This window comes from Malus domestica, chromosome 08 (assembly GCF_042453785.1).
Source record: "Malus domestica chromosome 08, GDT2T_hap1".
Taxonomy (NCBI): Eukaryota; Viridiplantae; Streptophyta; class Magnoliopsida; order Rosales; family Rosaceae; genus Malus; species Malus domestica.
This window is the reverse complement of record NC_091668.1, coordinates 29,538,057-29,557,435: the sequence shown is the minus strand read 5'-3', so window position 1 is coordinate 29,557,435 and position 19,379 is coordinate 29,538,057. Positions and strand designations below refer to the sequence as shown.

The 19,379-nt window shown below is 38.1% G+C and overlaps 2 protein-coding genes, 1 long non-coding RNA gene and 1 pseudogene across 3 annotated transcripts; 2 read left to right on the top strand and 2 right to left on the bottom strand.

The window, feature by feature from the left end:
• Positions 1–227: 227 nt before the first annotated feature.
• On the top strand, positions 228–7,926 carry LOC114826324 (uncharacterized; annotated as a pseudogene).
• An 895-nt stretch (positions 7,927–8,821) lies between these two features.
• On the bottom strand, positions 8,822–12,540 carry LOC114826655 (probable 2-oxoglutarate-dependent dioxygenase AOP1). The gene is made up of 3 exons (XM_029107371.2): positions 12,073–12,540; positions 11,573–11,891; positions 8,822–9,252 (listed from the first exon to the last, which is right to left on the bottom strand). The coding sequence occupies exons 1-3, from the start codon at positions 12,441–12,443 to the stop codon at positions 8,965–8,967; spliced, it is 978 nt and encodes a 325-aa protein (XP_028963204.2). The 5' UTR covers positions 12,444–12,540; the 3' UTR covers positions 8,822–8,964.
• A 507-nt stretch (positions 12,541–13,047) lies between these two features.
• On the top strand, positions 13,048–14,187 carry LOC114826657 (uncharacterized). Its single transcript, XR_003775708.2, has 3 exons — positions 13,048–13,417; positions 13,519–13,929; positions 14,040–14,187. It is a non-coding gene; the product is annotated as an uncharacterized lncRNA (long non-coding RNA).
• Positions 14,188–18,459: 4,272 nt separating this feature from the next.
• LOC139198168 (uncharacterized) lies at positions 18,460–18,879 on the bottom strand. The gene has a single exon (XM_070826437.1). The coding sequence runs from the start codon at positions 18,877–18,879 to the stop codon at positions 18,460–18,462; it is 420 nt and encodes a 139-aa protein (XP_070682538.1).
• Positions 18,880–19,379: the final 500 nt, after the last annotated feature.

The window sequence follows — 19,379 nt, the reverse complement described above, 5'->3', positions numbered from 1 at the left end:
AATATATGTCAACATATATCAACATATGCCGAAATAATCTAATAAGTATTATTAAGAGTCTGTCGAATGTTCTCAATATAACTTGCTAACAGACATTACATCAAATAGTTAGTGATTGAAAAAGAAGGCATACCAAACCAACAGTAGAAGGCCGCTCTTAATTTGAAGTGTCCTGGGACAACCTACTTGTCTGTCCAGCGTGTCCCCACAGCGTATAAAAAGCCTTCACTCCAAAGCAAAGCGGCGGCGGCAGCAGCAGAGAGTCCCTCCCCACAAAACCTTAATAAAAAACCCTCGCACTACAACAAAAGGCAACGCCTCCATTTCCCTTTCGCTGGAAACTTGCCCCACCCGAAACGGCGTCGCACGAACGATACCAGAAACCCTAGATATACAGACAGAGCGAGAGAGAGACTAGAGCAGACGACATGTCGCAGTCACTAGAGCTCTTGCTGATACAATTCCTGATGCCGGACAACGACGCCCGGCGGCAGGCGGAGGACCAGATAAAGCGGTTGGCCAAGGACCCTCAGGTGGTTCCCGCGCTCGTATAGCACCTCCGCACCGCCAAGACGCCGAACGTGAGGCAATTAGCAGCAGTGCTTCCGAGGAAGAAGATCACTGGACACTGGGCCAAGCTCTCACCCCAGATTAAACACCTCGTTAAGCAGTCCCTCATTGAGAGCATCACAATGGAGCACAGGTCTGAATTTATCTCGATTGGATTGTTTTTTATTTGGGGTGATGCTTAATTGCTTGAGCTCCTGTGTGATTTATTTGCTTTGTATTTGAATTGGTTTGCTTATTGATTTCGTGGTGTTTATGCAGTCCGCCGGTGAGGCGAGCCAGTGCCAATGTGGTTAGTGTCGTCGCAAAATATGCAGTCCCAGCTGGAGAATGGCCGGATTTGTTGCCCTTTCTATTTCAATGTAGTCAGAGTGCACAGGAAGAACATAGAGAGGTAATTTCCGTTGTGTTCTGAAGGAAGCCCGTTTATTTTTCCTTGTTGCGCTCGCTATATCGTTCCCCATGTTAGCTGCATTGCCCTCTATATTTAATCCTGAAAGTTCGTGAATACTTATGACATTACTCACAAGAGGAGTTGTAATGTTTGTTAAGCCAAAACCTTTGGTGCATTATTTGCAAAATTGAATACTTGTGACTTTACGGGGTTGGGTTTTTTTGGCTGTTTTATGGGTAATATGGACGGAAAGAAGTAGCAGAGAGGAGTTATGGGAGAAAATTTGTTTATTGTCTTCGGGATTTTAAAGCTGTTTTTTTTTTCTTTCCAATTTATCGCACGGAATATTGGGTGGTCAAGCATCAACACGGGCAAAAAATGAGTGTAACAAAGATGAGAATGCTTCGGTGGATGTGTGGACACACGGTAAAGGACAAGATTAAGAACGAGGATATCCAAGGTAAAGTAGGACTTGATATAATAGAAGATGAGATGAGAGAAAATCGGTTAAGGTGATTTGGACATGTGAATCGAAGACCTATAAATGCTCCGGTTAGAAGTTGTGATTATGAGACAGAGGTTTAGCTGCTGAGGGCAAAAGGGGTAGAGGAAGACCTAGGAAGACTTAGAAAGAGACTCTAAAAAAGATATGGAGTACTTGGAGCTAACGGAAGACTTGGCGCAAAATCGACCGCAGTGGTGTTCTAGGATTTATACAACTGACCCCACTTAGTGGGATAAGGCTTTATGGAGTTTTCGTAGCTGCTTTTTAGGGGGATTTCTTCTGTTGTTACACTGATTGTTCTTTTTTTGGCTTTGTTTTTACTTTGTGAACATCTTGTTCACTTTTGTAATTTCATCATCATTTGCAATGAAATTTCATTTCTTTCTCAAAAGTAAAAAAAATAAAAAGTGGCAAAAGGATTTTCTAGGAAAATTCTTGAAGCATGTTCAACCAAACTCTTTTGTTGGCGAGACTGTATTCTACAAAATATTGTTTACCGGAGACAAAATTTGTTTTTGGAATTGGGCATTCCACATCATTCAATAGTTAATGCACACTCTTGTTCATGCTGTTATGTAGTTCATATTCAATATACTGATTTATATGGTTGGTTTTGCTTTGTTGGAATAAGGTGGCATTGATCCTGTTCAGCTCTTTGACTGAAACAATAGGGAATACGTTTCGGCCACATTTCGCAGATTTGCAAGCTCAATGCCTGCAGGATGAGACAAGCAACTGTGTCAGAGTTGCTGCGCTCAAGTAATGCTTAGTATTTATCCATTCATAGTTTTGATATTTTATGCTTCTTTTGCTAACAAGTGATTAGCTTGTATTTTCTTAATTGAATCTTTTAATTATTGTGCCAGGGCCGTAGGGTCTTTTCTGGAATTCACTCATGATGGGGTTGAAGTGGTGAGTTTGTATTTATATAAAAAATGATATAAAAAATGAAACTAAAGTATCATTAATAAATTCTTTTATTAGCAATATGTTCTTCAGTATTCTGTTTTATCCTTAATACTTGGGTAAGTTGGATAACCTAAAATGATGTTGAAGATGTAAATTTCCCATAAATTACTATGTGTTTACTATTCAGAATGATAGCACAATGCATTCTATTTAAAGAATGAAAGAAAAGGAAATTCAAGCACAAAGACCACTCAACAGATGAGCCTTTTGAAATATAAAGTAAAGCAACTATTGTATTATTTATAAGGTTCCATCACCGTAACAACAAGAGTTTCTATTTCTTGGTTGAGAAAAATGAACAAATAAATTCAGTCTTCTCTTGGTATGATGGAACATGCTCTTGATTGGTTGTGGTGAGAAAAATTTTGGTTTAGCGCATATATTCATTTCTCTTACATTACACTCAACTGTTATGTATTTGACAGACACATCAGACCTATGGTTATTTTTCCTTTTATGTATTTTTTTTTCTAGTGCATATGATCATATATATTCATTGGCTGTTACATCTTTAAACATACCTAATGCTTCAATTTCATGGGATCTGATCATGGCTTGCTATGTGCTCTATGGTTGATGAAAAATAGCATTTCAGAATAAAATTTTCACAAGAGAAAATTACTCTCTCATCAAAACCACAGGTGATAGTCAATTGTAAATTGGATTAATTTGAACACCAAGCAGTGACCACGCTAATCAAAGTTCTGAAATATACCAACATAAGAGCCCAAGTCTAATTGACCAAATATGACAATCTTATTACTTTGGCATTGTATTCCAAGTAATCTGATGTCAAGCATGCCAAACAGGCATTTCGTTTTTAGTGTTATTTTACATTTCTCCCAAATTTCTTACGTTGTAACTAATTAGTTTATTTTTGTTGGCATTTATCTTATTCATACCAATCTAGGTGAAATTTCGGGAATTCATACCTAGCATCTTAAATGTATCAAGACAATGCCTTGCAGCTGGCGAGGAGGATGTTGCTATTATTGCTTTTGAAATTTTTGATGAGTTGATTGAATCTCTAGCACCTCTTCTTGGTGAATCTGTTAAATCCATTGTGCAATTCTCTCTTTGAAGTTTTTTCAACTCAAAGTTTAGAATCTAATACACATCATCAGGTTAGTATATACGGTCAAAAGTTTCCTCGCCTTTTCTCTATGAGCTCCTAGTCTTTGGTTGGGCTGATAAGTTTGGGACTGGACCTAACAGTTCTTGTTTGAGACTCAATTTTTTTGCCACTTTATATTTTGGCCTTCAAGATACAAAAAAGAAATACGGAGACAACTAAAAACCATAGTAGCTCCCACCCGCTTACTATTTCTCTTTCTCTCTCTTTCCCCTCTCTCTGCAAACCGCGCAACTCTGCCCCTCACATATGATGCTAACCAGCTCTTGCAGATCCAGTTTACTGGATTTTGTGCTCTCTCTGTTGCTTGGGGTGCTTATTCCTGTCAGCTCTATCAGTTGTATGTGGGGATCTGTAGCATTGTATTGTGATTTTGGGTTGTTGCAGCCTAGGGTTTTGACCCGCGATCTGGGGGCCGGGCTGGTCGGATTTGATAGTTGCATACAGAGAGGGTAGGAGAGAAGAGGGAAATGAAGAGAGAAAGAGAGAGAGAGGAGGGGGCAATTTTCCGGCAGCACAGCTGTTACAGACACTGACGGAAGGTGGAGCTGCTGTGGCTTTTGTGCTTCTCAGTTTTTCATTTTTAAATTTTAAACGAGTGAAAAATGGAAAGGTGAAGTGGCAAAAAAGAAAAAAATGAAAAACAAACTTGGGTCCATCGGTAAACTGTTGGGTCCCAATAAGCTTGCCTGTAAGTTAACTTATCTGCTTTGTAATAAACAAAGGCTCTCTGTCTGTGAATACTCCTCATATTTGTTCTTCTTGTTGCTTCTCAGGCAATTCAGATAGTTTCATGGCTAGCAAAGTATAAATCCAATTCCCTCAAAAAGCATAAGCTGGTCATCCCTATTCTGCAAGTTATGTGCCCATTGCTTGCAGAATCAAATGATGAAGATAAGGATGATGATCTTGCTCCAGATCGAGCTGCTGCAGAAGTTATTGATACTATGGCTTTGAACATACCAAAGCATGTTTTCCACCCTGTCTTTGAATTTTCTTCTTTAAGCAGTAAAAATGCAAATCCAAAATATCGGGAAGCATCTGTTACCGCTTTAGGTGTAATTTCAGAGGGTTGTTTGGAGATGATAAAAGATAAGTTGGATCCAGTTCTTCATATTGTCTTAGGCGCTCTGAGAGATCCTGAGGAAATGGTTAGGGGGGCTGCATCATTTACATTGGGTCAGTTTGCAGAGCATTTGCAGCCGGAAATTGTTTCCCACTATCAAAGTGTACTTCCTTGCATTTTGAATGCCCTTGAGGATGCATCTGACGAAGTGAAGGTATGTTTGGTAGAAGGAAATTAGAAGATTGGTATAGTTTATTCATATGTATTTGATAATGACTAAAACAATCTTTATGTGCAGGAGAAGTCATATTATGCTTTGGCAGCATTTTGTGACAACATGGGTGAGGAAATTCTTCCATTCCTTGATCCGTTGATGGGAAAACTACTGGGGGCCCTCCATAATAGCCCTCGTAATTTACAGGAGACATGCATGATATGGTGGTCTTCTTTGACCTAAAGATTTAAAGTAAATTAATTATATAAATGTGTGTGTATATATATATATTCAGTGAATGGTTTGGTTTTAAATTTATTGATTTGCATCATTTTGCAGTCTGCGATTGGTTCGGTGGCATCTGCGGCAGAACAGGCATTCGTTCCGTATGCTGAAAGGGTTTTAGAGTTGATGAAAAGTTTCTTGGTGCTTAGTAATGATGAGGATCTTCGTTCACGAGCAAGAGCTACTGAATTAGTTGGAATTGTTGCAATGTATGTGGGGAGGCCCTTTTGGTTTCATTATGCAGTGTCACTACAGATGGAACTATTGAGTGGGAAGGCCCTTTTGGTTTCATTAGAACATGTCTCGGCTTTTTCAACATGTTGGAGGCTTGTGAGAAGACATTATTTTTTATCTATCACCAAAGACTCGAGGGATCAAATTTTGGCAGATTTGTAGTTGAAAACATTCCGTAAGTTCATATATGGCTTTATTTAATTTATACATAGAAAAGGCGGTTTATTTATTTATGTATTTATCTCGTTGAACTTTTATGTGGTTTTAGGATTGGGTATGAAAAGGTGGAGCAAAATGGGTATCGTGTGGCTTTGTTGCAAGGAAACTTTTGTCTGCATCAGGAAGCAGAAGATGTTGATACACTTTTTGACTCTGCTAATTTAGTTACTGAACGTCCAGACTTTAGTACTGACGAGTTTCATTTGAAAAGTTTTACACTTAATATGACAAAGTTGAAGAGAAACAAGAGAAAGAGAAAGGGAAATTTTGTGGGATTTGAGTCAGCCAAGTTCTCATACTACGAACTCGCAACGTTCGAAGACTACAAATTGATTTATATAGGAAGGCCCACGGAAGACTTTTTGAAATCTTTGAAAGAAACGATCACACTTTTTAAAGGGGAGAATCCTCATGATAATCATGTTTAACGGTAAAATAATTTGCTTTGCTTGTACTGGTGGATGTTTTCTATGATAGTTTCTTTCAAAGATTTCAAAAAGTCTTCCGTGGGCCTTCCTATATAAATCACTTCGTAGTCTTCGAACATTGCGACTTCGTAGTATGAGAACTTGGCTGACTCAAATCCCACAAAATTCCCCTCTCTCTTTCTCTTGTTACTCTTCAACTTTGTCATATTAAGTGTAAAACTTTTCAAAAGAAACGCGTCAGTACTAAAGTCTGGACGTTCAGTAACTAAATTAGCAGAGTCAAAAAGTGTATCAACATCTTCTGCTTCCTTCAAGGTCAAGTGATGCAGACAAAAGTTTCCTTGCAGCAAAGCCTTGCCACACGATGTCCGTTTTGCTCCACCTTTTCATACCCAATCCTAAAACCACATAAAAGTTCAACGAGATAAATACATAAATAAATAAACCGCCTTTTCTATGTATAAATTAAATAAAGACATATGAACTTACGGAATGTTTTCAACTACAAATCTGCCAAAATTTGATCCCTTGAGTCTTTGGTGATAGATAAAAAATAATTTCTTCTCATGAGCCTCCAACATGTTGAAAAAGTCGAGACATGTTCTAATGAAACCAAAAGGGCATTCCCGGTCAATAGTTCCATCTGTAGTGACACTGCATACTGAAAAACAATAACAATCTTTGAATATCCTTTTTTTATGTTATGATTTTTAGTGTCTTTTCCTTGTTCCTGATTTTTTTTTCTTCGGAATTTTCATGATCCTCTGATTCGTGTGCTGAGTTCAGGTATTACAAGATTTGTGATGAATCATCTTTATAATTATGTTGTTTGTAGAAGTTAGTTTGGCATTGAAATCTAGAATGTGCCTTCCACTAGCGTGTTCTTTAATCAATTCCCAGATACTATGGTGACATATTGCGTGGACTTTACCCACTATTTGGGGAATCTGAGCCAGATGATGCTGTCAGGGATAACGCAGCTGGTGCAGTGGCAAGAATGATAATGCTGCACCCTGAATCTATCCCATTGAATCAGGTAAGTGTCCTGATGACATTTTCTGGCTTAGTATTATCATTTTTCCATCATTTTGGTTTTGTTTTGGTGAGCTTAAGTATATATCTCCTTGTTAAATTTGCAGGTACTTCCTGTTTTCTTGAAGGTTCTTCCGCTAAAAGAAGATCGTGAAGAGTCCATGACGGTGTATAGTTGCGTCTCTACTCTTGTTTTATCATCTAATGCCCAGGTTAGTTCACAGCTCCATGATTTCAGTCTGAAACTTGTGTAGATTAAAATGATAAGATATGTATCATTTATACACACACACACACACATTTATAATATATGTGTACATATATCATACAAACTATGTGGGATCCCTATTTGGAAGCTCCCTGTGTTTCGGGTAATCCTAGAAGGTGAACTTACTTGGTCTTTTCTGTTTTTCTTGTTTTCTTATCCTTTTTCTTTACGGAGTTGACCATACCCACTCATTCTATTTTCCAAGCAGATCCTTTTTCTAGTCCCAGATTTGGTTAATGTATTTGCTCAAGTTGTGGCATCACCAGTTGAAACTCCTGAAGTAAAAGCACAAATCGGAAGAGCTTTTGCTCACCTGATTTCACTCTATGGCCAACAAATGCAGCCCCTTTTGAGTAACCTCTCCCCTGCTTATGCAAATGCCCTAGCCGCATTTGTCCCGAAAAGCTGATTCGGGGTGAGCCAGTGACTTGCCTTCTCGATGCATTTGCTCCAGGAAGCTGTTCGATTGAGCCTGTGGATTGTGATTCCTCACCAATAGTTTCTACCCGCCTTTCTTGCTGAGATTCTTTTCCAATTCAAAGACCGTGGTGTGTTGTTCCCATGTTTTATAGATGGGTTGGCTGAAATCTTGGAGGAGGACATCGTTCTATAAGCTAATGCCTGCGACCTAGGGTGAGAAAAGTAGCAAATGCCCTAAGAGGCTTTGAAGCCTAATTTGCAAATTGCATTAACCTTCTATACGTGTTTTTGTTCATTCTTACAGGTGATCCTCCTCCTATTACCACCTCCATTTTTCAAGGCTGGTGATACTGCTTTTTCTTCTTCTTCCTTATTTTCCTGTGGTATCTTTTTCCCCCCGAATCTTCTTTCCATTCTCCGGTCGGCGTTGAGCGTTCGTGTGCATTCTTTGATACTTTTATGTGCGTGATTTTATTATTTGTTTGAGTATCATGGTTGTCCGCTGTCAGGTTTCCATTGGTTTGAAAATTTCGCCTTTCCCCTCACAGAATTAGTGAAGATGATGCATACCCATAGTATATTAACGCAGCGTTGTCTATAAGTTATTGCTTGCAGAATCAAATTGCCAACGGTAAAATTGGCGCTTTCGATTTTCGGCAGTCATAGTAACAAGGTTACTTTTGTGTTATTTAAGAAATGTGTTTTGCTATGTACTAATTTTCAGTTGGGACTTGAGTATGGTTAATTTATGTTTTTCCATGGTTAGTAACTAGAGTCGATAGGAGCGACAACTAAGCCATGTTGACGGAATCCGAAAGGGGAGTAATTTTTGCACGCCCCTCTAAATTTTAGCTCCCGGCTCTCCTATTTGTTCAACCCAATGGTTAGAAACAAATAAAGGATGTGCGAGAATTGAAAACGGCGTGCAAAAATCACTTTCCATACTAAATCGTTGTTATGTTGTGTAGACAGTTTGAGATAGAGGGAATGTGAGCACCATCTCCTTTGAAACAACAGGCTTTTGGATTGATTCCATTTGGAAACAACACAGCACAGCATAACAAGAATCATGCATACAAAGTATAATTATTTGATACGAATACAACCTCGGTTCAACTCCGATAAACTTTGTATGGATGTATTTATGGAGAACAAGATACACATCTTATTGAATAAGCAAAGGCTAAACTCACAAGAACAGGTGAAACCAAGTACGTGAAATTTTCCGTTATTATTTTCCAACACCACCTTTCAAACTCATGTTTGTGGCGTCATGCTTCCCACAATAGTCCTTGACCGAAAAATCAAATCCCACGGTGGACATATTTTCATAATAATATTGAAGATATTCCACTAGGTCTATTGGCTTATACTGCATGGGGTGGTCCTCGTCCGTAAGCTCATTTGGTACATACATCACTCCTTTGTTCCAAAAGAATTGTCCAAACGAGTATCTTACCTTATTTTCCTTCAAAACGACTCTGTGCATACAAGATTTTATTCTGTCGTTACTCCAAACCTAGGCCAAATAAACGACGCATGCAAACAACATCAATAAAATATAGTTATCAAAAGTTTAAGTTAGGTTGTTAAACACATTTCATCTGTCCCTTTGTTCTTGAAACTTACATTGCCTTACACTACAAGAAAAAAACATGTCAAATGAAATGAATTGTTTTTTCGACACACATAATGCATTCAAAAATAGTCCCAATGGCCGCTTGAATTGTACTTTATTTGGTAGGAAGGCTTGGCCCTGATCGTCTTAACAATAAACGATATTGTCGTTGGAAATAGAATGGTTATTTTCGAGGGTATGTATATTCATGCTGTCGGAATTTGGTTAACTATTTTTTTATGAGAAGTATGTCCTCCCGATAATGCCTTCATATTTTTTAAGGATTCGTTAGGAATTTGCCTTTATAGTCTTTTTAATTCTTTTTATTAATTTAGTCAATTTGTGAACTTATGATATTTTTTTTTTTCATAAATAGACTTTTCGGAGATTTTTTTATAGTCAATTGGAAGGAAGCTTAAGAGGATTAAGATAGTTGTGTTCAACTTTCACGTTTTTTCATGAAGTCAAACATTCCAGTTCTGCAAATCAATCCCGTAAAAGTTACATTCTCGTTAAAATTGTGCAACTATGGGAGAATGAAGATTTGAAGGCTTTTCCAATTTTTTCAAGTGTTTTGCCTTATATGCTAGACATAGAGCTATAAGTTTCCTATTTTTCAGAATTCTACATAACTGAAGGTGGAATGACCCGAAATTTAACATGAAAGATGGATCACATGTTCTCCAAGTCAAGAAGAATTGTTTCTTAGTTTGTGTCCAATATCGTTTTGGATTTTGTTTTTCTAGGAGAGTTTTTACCAGACCTTTTAGTGTTTTTTTAGTATAAATATATGTCCTATGATCTCTCTACATGTCACCATACACACAAATTTGTCAAAAAGAGAAAGGAGTGCTTAGGAGCACATCACCGTTGTTATTTCGTGTACTATTTGTTCTTTTTCATGACTTATTGTTATTATTTTGACCATGTGTAACTAAACACCCTTGCTAGGCAATGATGAAACCCTAATAAGATGATCTAGTTTTCTTATTTTGCCTATCTTACGATTGCCCTTTAATATGGGATTCTTAATCACCGTGCTTATTATCTTGACTCTTAGCTACCATCAAGATTCTTAATTGAGTTACTTGATGTAAATTAGACTAAATACTATAGCTAATTTAAGGCTTGCTTCTTGTGGTTAAGGGTTGTAATTCTTTTAGGGTAAACACCGTATTCCTAGTGTTTGCATGGTTTTCAAGATTTTCACAAAACGTAATGAGTTTTTGTACGTTCATAATTGTACTAAATGCCATAGACAAGTTGCATGTGGAGATATACGGGTGAGCCTAAATACCATATTGGTAGTTTATGCGTAAGGAAAACTATTCAACAACATCAATTGAATTAATCAACGGATAGGTAATATAGAAGCTAGGTTGGATTACTAGTGGTGGATTTGATGTCCTAGTGCCTTCGTATCTTAATTTTCAAAATTCATCATTGTCTTGGTTTAGTTTATCTTTTAGTTTCTCTTGTTAATTTTAGTTTTAATCAATCCTTAAATTCAATTCGTTTGTATAATTAAGTTTGGCGTAATTATTGGTTTAAATGGTTTTAAGGCAATTCCTGCAAAATTGACCTCGTACTTGCATATCTATACTACTATTGAGTCGTGTGCTTGCGAGTTAATATTGGTTTAAGTTAATCTATTATTAGGTTAGTTTGAATATACATCAATGATTAATCACATTTTTAGAGAAGCCACATAACCGCTTATTGTTTTGCTAATTTGGCACATACATTGCTAACTTCCGTCATGTAATAGTTCTTAGGTTATATATAAACTTCTGTTATCCCTCAAATAAAGCTTATTTGATTGACATCTTGTGATGACCATTTCATAACTTTCTTTTAACAATCTGAATCATTTATATTTTAATTCATTATTCATAGATTATCCTTTCCAAAAAAAGTAAAAAAAAACTAGGCAAATCTAAAACAATTAAGAGATCCAATTGTAGTCAAGAAAAAGACGAATATAGTTCTTCAAAGGAAAAACTAAAATGACTATCATTTAATCCAACAATCATATGATTTTGGATTTGGGTAATTTTTGAGAAGAATATATTTGAGAGAAGACCTTAATGATAGATGGTTAAATTGTTGAAACACATTGAGAACTGAGCCCTACAAAAAGGATGCCTGAACGACATATCCATGAAGAGAGAGCTAAAATCCATGAAACTAAAGCAAGATTAATGAAAGGGTGTTGACGCACCTGAAGTCCATCACCTGCTAGGAATAATAATGATGAAGGCAGAGGATCATAACCAATCCACTCGTTATCTTTTGTGCTTATCTCAACACCATACGATTCTTGATGGAGTATGGTAGTAAAACACTTGTCTGTATGATTGTGTAGAACAGTTTCAGTTTCATTTGTCTTGGGTTCATCATATTTTATAAGTAGGGTAATGGGCATGGTCGATTGGATGTGATCATCGTGGTATTTCTCTACCTTGTAGTTTTCAAATACCATTTTTGTCACAACTTGATTTAATTCTGTCATCACTTTTGAATACAGATCAGCACTCTCACTGCCCAAGATATAAAGAACAAATTATTATTATTAGGAAGAACAAGTATAACCGTTTAAGGACAGATTCGCATTAGCTTGTTGATAAAGAAATCAAAAGTGTTGATAACAAAACATATAGCAGTAAGTATCAAGATGTAGAAAAAACTGCTAAAACTATTGAAATGTGCAGTAATTTATACCGAAACTGGTCATTTCCTTCCGGCCAAAGTTGACGTGTGACGTTCTTTATTTTTTCAGTGCTTGAACGAAATGACATGGATTCACGGGTAGGCAGCCTTACGTAACCCTCAACTAGAGGTTTATCCTGAGGAAATTGTGCTTTAATTTCGTCGGGGAAATCAAACAACTCGTTGAATGTCCCAAACATGGTGTCATTAAGCTCCCGGGAAACTTTGTTGGGAAGGACTGCCAGGAAACAGGCAAACTCTTCGAGAGCATTACAAACGTCTCTGCGTACTGAGAGCCAAGAACTTGTCCCTGACTTCCAGCAATCCTCTTGGGAGAAATCTACTACTGGAATTTTGGTCGCTGTTTGGGTCCTGGAAGCCATCTTTTTCTTCTCACCAGCTAGCTAACTGATAGGTTTTGAGGCTCTACTCTTAATGATATATATATATATATATATTGAACGGCAAGCTGTATGTTACTCTCAACCAATCCAAATTATATCTGTACGTAGAGTAAAACATGTAAATCTTTTTTCTCTTGTGTTGCACGCCAACTGACATAACCCTTCTATTTCTCTCCAATAATTCATCCAATTCAAAAACCCCCACCAACCCTACTATAAAAAAATGATGAAAAGTAGCCACTGTGAAAACAAGCAATTAATTATCAGATAACGGTTAGGGTGTTGGTTCATCGATCACCGTCATCTGCGTGTTGTTTTCTTCAGCACTATACGTACACTACTTTTAGAGTCCAAAATGGCGTGAGTGGCGGAGCCAATATATGGGAATCTGGGGGGGCTTTGAATTTTTATATGAACCCTGTAGTTTTTATAATAGGGAGACCACTATATTCTCAGACCCACTCTATTTGGCAGGAGAAGAACGAATCTTGTTCAGCACACCGGGCGAGGATCAAATGATATTTAAAGATTACAAATATTTTTTCCCATCTGCCTCACCCACCCACCCCCACCCGACACAACACCTCTCCATTTCAGAAACCCTCCTCACTGACCCTTAAACATGCAGTTATCAGATGACGATACTGGTGTTGAACAAAGGGCGTGAACTTCAAATCTTTCACCATCATGGCATCATCTGCATGTGTGTGACAATGGATTAGATCCCAACAACTTATTGCCACTTCCGGACCAAAATATTGAATCTGTGCCATGTAGATTATTTAGGAAGATTGAATATTCTTGTGCTTATAGATATGAACTTTGATTTCATCTTCAAAGCTCACACTGCTTTACACACACACACACACATTTATAATATATGTGTACGGAATCATACAAACTATGTGGGATCCCTCTATGGAAGCTCCCTGTGTATCGGGTAATCCTAGAAGGTGAACTTACTTGGTCTTTTCTGTTTTTCTTGTTTTCTTATCCATTTTCTTTATGGAGGTGACCATAGTTTTCTTACCGATTCATTCTATTTTCCAAGCAGATCCTTTTTCTAGTCCCAGATTTGGTTAATGTATTTGCTCAAGTTGTGCCATCACCAGTTGAAACTCCTGAAGTAAAAGCACAAATCGGAAGAGCTTTTGCTCACCTGATTTCACTCTATGGCCAACAGATGCAGCGCCTTTTGAGTAACCTCTCCCCTGCTTATGCAAATGCCCTAGCCGCATTTGTCCCGAAAAGCTGATTCAGGATGAGCCTGTGACTTGCCTTCTCGTTGCCTTTGCTCCAGAAAGCTGGTCGATTGAGCCTGTGGATTGTGATTCTTCACCAATAGTTTCTACCCGCCTTTTTTGCTGAGATTCTTTTCCAATTCAAAGACCGCGGTGTGTTGTTCCCATGTTTCATAGATGGGTCGGCTGAAGTCTTGGAGGAGGACATCGTTCTATTCTATAAGGTATGCCTGCGACCTAGGGTGAGAAAATTAGCAAATGCCCCAAGAGGCTACGAAGCTTATTTTGCAAATTGCATTAACCTTGTATACGTGTTTTCTGTTCATTCTTACAGATGATCCTCCTCCTAGGAGCACCTCCATTTTCAAGGCTAGAGATACTGCTTTTTCTTCTTCTTCCTTATTTTCATGCAGTATCTATGTAGATTTTTGGTTTCAAAGTGTTTTCTATTTCATAAGTAATTCTGAATGTACAATGCAGTATATATGGGCGAGAGAAACAGATGGTTACAAGCAACCATCTTTACATGGAACCCTAGAGACCGGTTAAACCTAGGATAGACTAAGAAGTAATCAACATGTTAAGTGCCTTAAATCGAGGAGGTGGAAAACTGGCGGTTGACTTGTGTATCCATGATGCTAGGGTTTAGTGTGACTGGTTCCAACACTCCCCCTCAAGCTAGATCGTGAAGTGTAGTCGAGCCAAGCTTGCTCAAAAGCTTGTGTAACTAAGAAGAGGGTAAAGCCTTAGTGAATAAGCCAACCAATTGATCATGGCTTCAAGTGAATTGAGTCTGAATGACTTGTGTTTGAACTTGAGCTCAGATGAAATGGTAGTCCACCTCAATGTGCTTGGTTCTTTCATGAAAAACAGGATTAGCTACAATGTGCATGGCAGCTTGGTTATCACACATGAGAGACATGAGGGCTTGATGTGGGAACCCTAAATCTGAAACCAAGCCTTTAAGCTAAATTAGTTCGCATGCAGTGGCTGCCATTGCTCGATACTCCGCTTCAGCACTAGATCGTGCTATAACAGTTTGCTTTTTACTCTTCCATGTCACAAGGTTTCCCCTAACGAAAGTGCAATATCCAGTGGTAGATTTTCTGTCAATTGTACTACCTGCCCAGTCTGCATCGATGTAAGCATTAATTTCTGTGGACTGATTGTTTGACATAAGAATGCCCATGTCCAATGAACCTTTGAGATAACGAAGAATACGTTTAACAAGGTGAATATGTTGCATTGTGGGAGCATGCATAAACTGACTAACTAAGCTGACAACATAGGTGATGTCTGGACGTGTGATAGTGAGGTAGATAAACTTACCTACCAATCTTTGGTAGTAGCTTATGTTAAGGAGAGGTTCTCCAGTAGAATCAATCTTCATTTTGCTATCAACAGGTGTGGTGGCAAGCTTGCAATATGTGAGCTTAGCCTCAGTGAGTAAATCAACAACATACTTTCTTTGACTGAGAAACAACCCTTTGTGAGACTTGGCCATTTCAATGCCAAGAAAGTACTTTAATCTCCCAAATCTTTGATGGCAAAGGTGTGGTGTAAGGAGTGTTTCAAGGTTTTGATTTCACTCTCACTGTCACCGGTGATGATTAGATCGTCAACATAGATGTGAACCACAAGTTTGCCACTTGAATCACTTCAAATAAATAACAAGGAATCAACATTGCTTCTTATGAACCCTGCATTTTCTAAGACAGAACTTAGCTTGGCATACCATGCTCTCGGAGATTGCTTGAGTCCATAGATTGCCTTATGTAACTTCCAAACCATTCATTTTTCCACTTGAGTGTAACCTGGTGGGGGTTGCATGTAGACTTCTTCTTGAAGTTCTCCATGGAGAAAGGCATTTTTACATCCATTTGGTACAAAAACCACCCACAGTTAATTGCTATCGAGAGTAATACCCTAATAGTATTCATTTTTGCCACTGTGGCAAAGGTTTCCTTGTAACCAACCTCAAATGTCTGAGTGAAGCTACGAGCCATAAGTCTGGCTTTATGTCTTTCTATTGAACCATCTGCCTTGAGCTTGGTTTTGTAAACCCACTTGCTTCTAACAGCCTTCTTTCCTGGAGGCAACTTGACAATGCTCCAGATATTGTTTTCTTCCAATGCATTTAGCTCTTCAACCATAACTAGTTTCCAATGTGGCAAGGAAGTAGCTTCTTAGAATGTTTTTGGTTCATCAGTCTTAGAAACTTCAGTTAGAAATGCACGGTGAGAAGTCAAATACTTTGAGTAATGTAATACATCAGAGATAGGGTACCTTGAGGCATAAGTGACATAGTCCAATAGCCTTGTTGAAGGCTTTCTTGTCCGAGCATGATTTCTTTGTGCACCTTGAGTTGGCTATGATAATTGTACATTGTCAACTTGATCTTCAGAGCCATACTCAACTTTTTCTTATGAGATGACATGTGGATTTGAGGGGTTTGTGACTTGGTGCAATTCCTCATTGAGTTAAGTGTCATGTCTTGCTGGAACATCATCATCTTGTTTTGTGTACATAGGTAACAAGAACAAGTCATGCAAATACTCCCCTTCACCAGGAACATGCCTTTGTGGTTGGAAGAAAAAAATGTCTTCATCAAAAAAGACATCTATGGAGACAATACACTTGTTGGTGAGGGGATTGAAGCATTTGTTACCCTTTTGTGTAGATGAGTACCTATAAACACAAATTTTGAGCCCTAGCCTCCAATTTGTCACGATGTTGAGGTTGCACATGGACAAAGCATGAACAACCAAACACTTTCAAGTGAGACATGTTGATAGACCTTTTTTCTAGAGTTTCACAAGGAGATTTAAAACCTAGAATACGACTTGGGAGTCGGTTGATGAGGTATGTAGTTGTCAAGACTACATATGACCAAAACTTCTTTGGAACATTCATATGTAACATCAATGCACGAGTTTTTTCAAGTAGGTCTCGGTTTTTCCGTTCAGCAATCCCATTTTGTTGTGGGGTTCCCACACAACTAGTTTGATGTACAATTCCTTTTGAGCTCAAGTATTTAATCATGGTGTTGGATAAAAACTCAATGCCATTATCTGATCTTAGTGTTTTAATAATTGAGTGGAATTGGTTTGACACAAGTGAATGAAAGTCTTGAAAGATAGTTGAAACTTCACTTTTAGCTTTCATGAGATAAAGAAAAGTGACATGAGTACAATCATCCACAAATATGACAAAATATTTGTAACCTTCCATTGATTCAATAGTAGGACACCATACATTGGTGTGAACAAGTTTTTAAAGGTATGCTAGACTTAGACATTGAGGTTCCAAAGGTAACCTAGCAAACTTTGAGAAATGACAAGTATTGCACTTAATCAATAGGTGACAAAACTTGGGGAATAGTTTTGACAAAACAACTTCGGATGGATGGGCTAGCCTTTTGTGCCAAAGTTGTTGATCCTCGGAAGAGCTTGGTTGAACTTGAAAGGCTTTTGACAAAAAAGGCTTCTTGTAAAAATAGTAGAGACCATTTTGATAGAATCCTTCACCAATCATTCTCTTGGTGAGAGCATCCTGAAAAATTACATTTGTGGGTGAGAATATGGCTAGGCAATTTAGAGTGTTAGTGAGTTGTCCTACGGACATCAACTGAAATGGAAATGAGGGTACATATAAGGTAGTAGACTATATGGTGTTTGAGACTAAAACCTAGTTTTCCTCTTCCCATGATTAAGACATTTTTTCCATTTGCAACTGACACATGAGATGGTTTTGACAAGACTTGAAAATCATGCAAGTTTGAGGCTTTATTTTTCATGTGATTAGAGACACCCGAGTCAATTATCCAACAATCACAATTAAAACTAATTTGCAGTGCAGTTGAGTAGCTCACTTTTTCAGAGGCAAGACCGGGTCGCGTCCCGACAGGTATTTCCTTTCTTATTTCCTTGTTAATTCTGTAGAGATTGAAAGAAACAGCATCATGACTTCCTGCTCTTCTCTTTTCAGGAGCATACCGATGAAATGAACGAAATACGAACAGTTAACATAATATGGTCAATACCTAAGACTGCATCTCGTGGAACATGATCATGATCAGCAAGAAATCCTACAAAATGTCCAAGAAGTGCAGTTTGTTTGTTCCCTTCACCCTTTGACGTATGTACAGTTTCTCCATGATTCTTGGTTTGCAAGTAAGCTGCAAACTCGTTGATAAGAGTAATATAATTGGTTGTGAAATCCGTCAAGCCATGAGTGAGTGAGCTGGTAGCATGGTTGGCAACATGCTAAGCTTTGAGATGAGCCACTGATAAGGATTTTGGGACCATCATCCTGTTGTATTTGAATTTAGGCTTGAGTTCGGGGTGCAGCTTCCAACACCTCTTTTCTGTGTGACCAAAAGCATTGCAATACTTACACTTTAGATGTGGATTCTTTCCTTTGTACATTTTGGCATCATGGTTCATGTGGTTTGTGACATACCCTCGAGCCTTAGATAGCTTGGGATTAGGCTCCAGATTCATCACCCTCTTTCTTGCTTTTTCACGTTGCACCATGGCACAAACAGTCTTGAATGATGGTAGCTTTATGCTCATTAATATGTGACTCCTGAGATCTTCATATTCTGAGCTGAGGCTTGCGAGTAGTTGGTAGATCTTATCCTCCTCAGCTCTTTTAAGAAGAATAGTAGGATCCGTGGTGTGAGAGAGGTACACATCAAGCTCATTCCACATAGTCTTCAAACTGCCAAGGTGTTAGACAAAAGACTTCTTTTCTTACTGGAGGCAAGCAATATCCCTTTTCAACTGGAATACCCAAGCATAGTTGTTCTGGTTTCCATACATATCCTTCACAGATTTCCACAAATCTTGTGAAGATTCAGAATAACTAAATATCTCAGCAACATGTTTCTCCATGGTGTTGAGCAGCAAAGATATAACAAACTGATCCTTGCATAGCCACGCTTCATAGACCTGAGAAGATGAGTATGGAGTTTCAACACTTCCATTGATGAACCCTAATTTTCCCCTTCCTTCTAGAGCAAGTGAAATTGCCCTAGACCAAGGAAGGTAATTGAGCTCATTTAGCAACACCGAGCATAGAAGCTGGTTAGTATTAACTTCAGAGTCTAAGAAACTCAAAAGAGCTACCTGCGAGCTTTCTCCCTCAAGATTAACTAAGCTTTCTACAGCCATTACAGAAGCTCATAAGAATAGTAGCGAAAATTAAACGGGGAGAGACAGGTTAAGGATGACACTGCTCTGATACCATGTAGATTTTTGGTTTCAAAGTGTTTTCTATTTCATAAGTAATTCTGAATGTACAATGCAGTATATATAGGCGAGAGAAACAAATGGTTACAAGCAACCATTTTTACATGGAACCCTATAAACTGGTTAAACCTAGGATACAAGCTTTTCCTTAATTTAAGGTGATTTACATCAAATCCAAGACTAAGAAGTAATCAACAAGTTAAGTGCCTTAAATCAAGGAGCTGGAAAACTGGCGGTTGACTTGTGTATCCATGATTACTTGTAGACTTGAAATGAGATGACATGCTAGGGTTGTTGTTGTTAGGGTTTAGTGTGACTGGTTCCAACAATCTATTTCTCCCCGAATCGTCTTTCTATTCTTCGGTCTGCGTGTGCATTCTTTGATACTTATATATTTTGTTTGTGTATTACGGTTCTCCGCC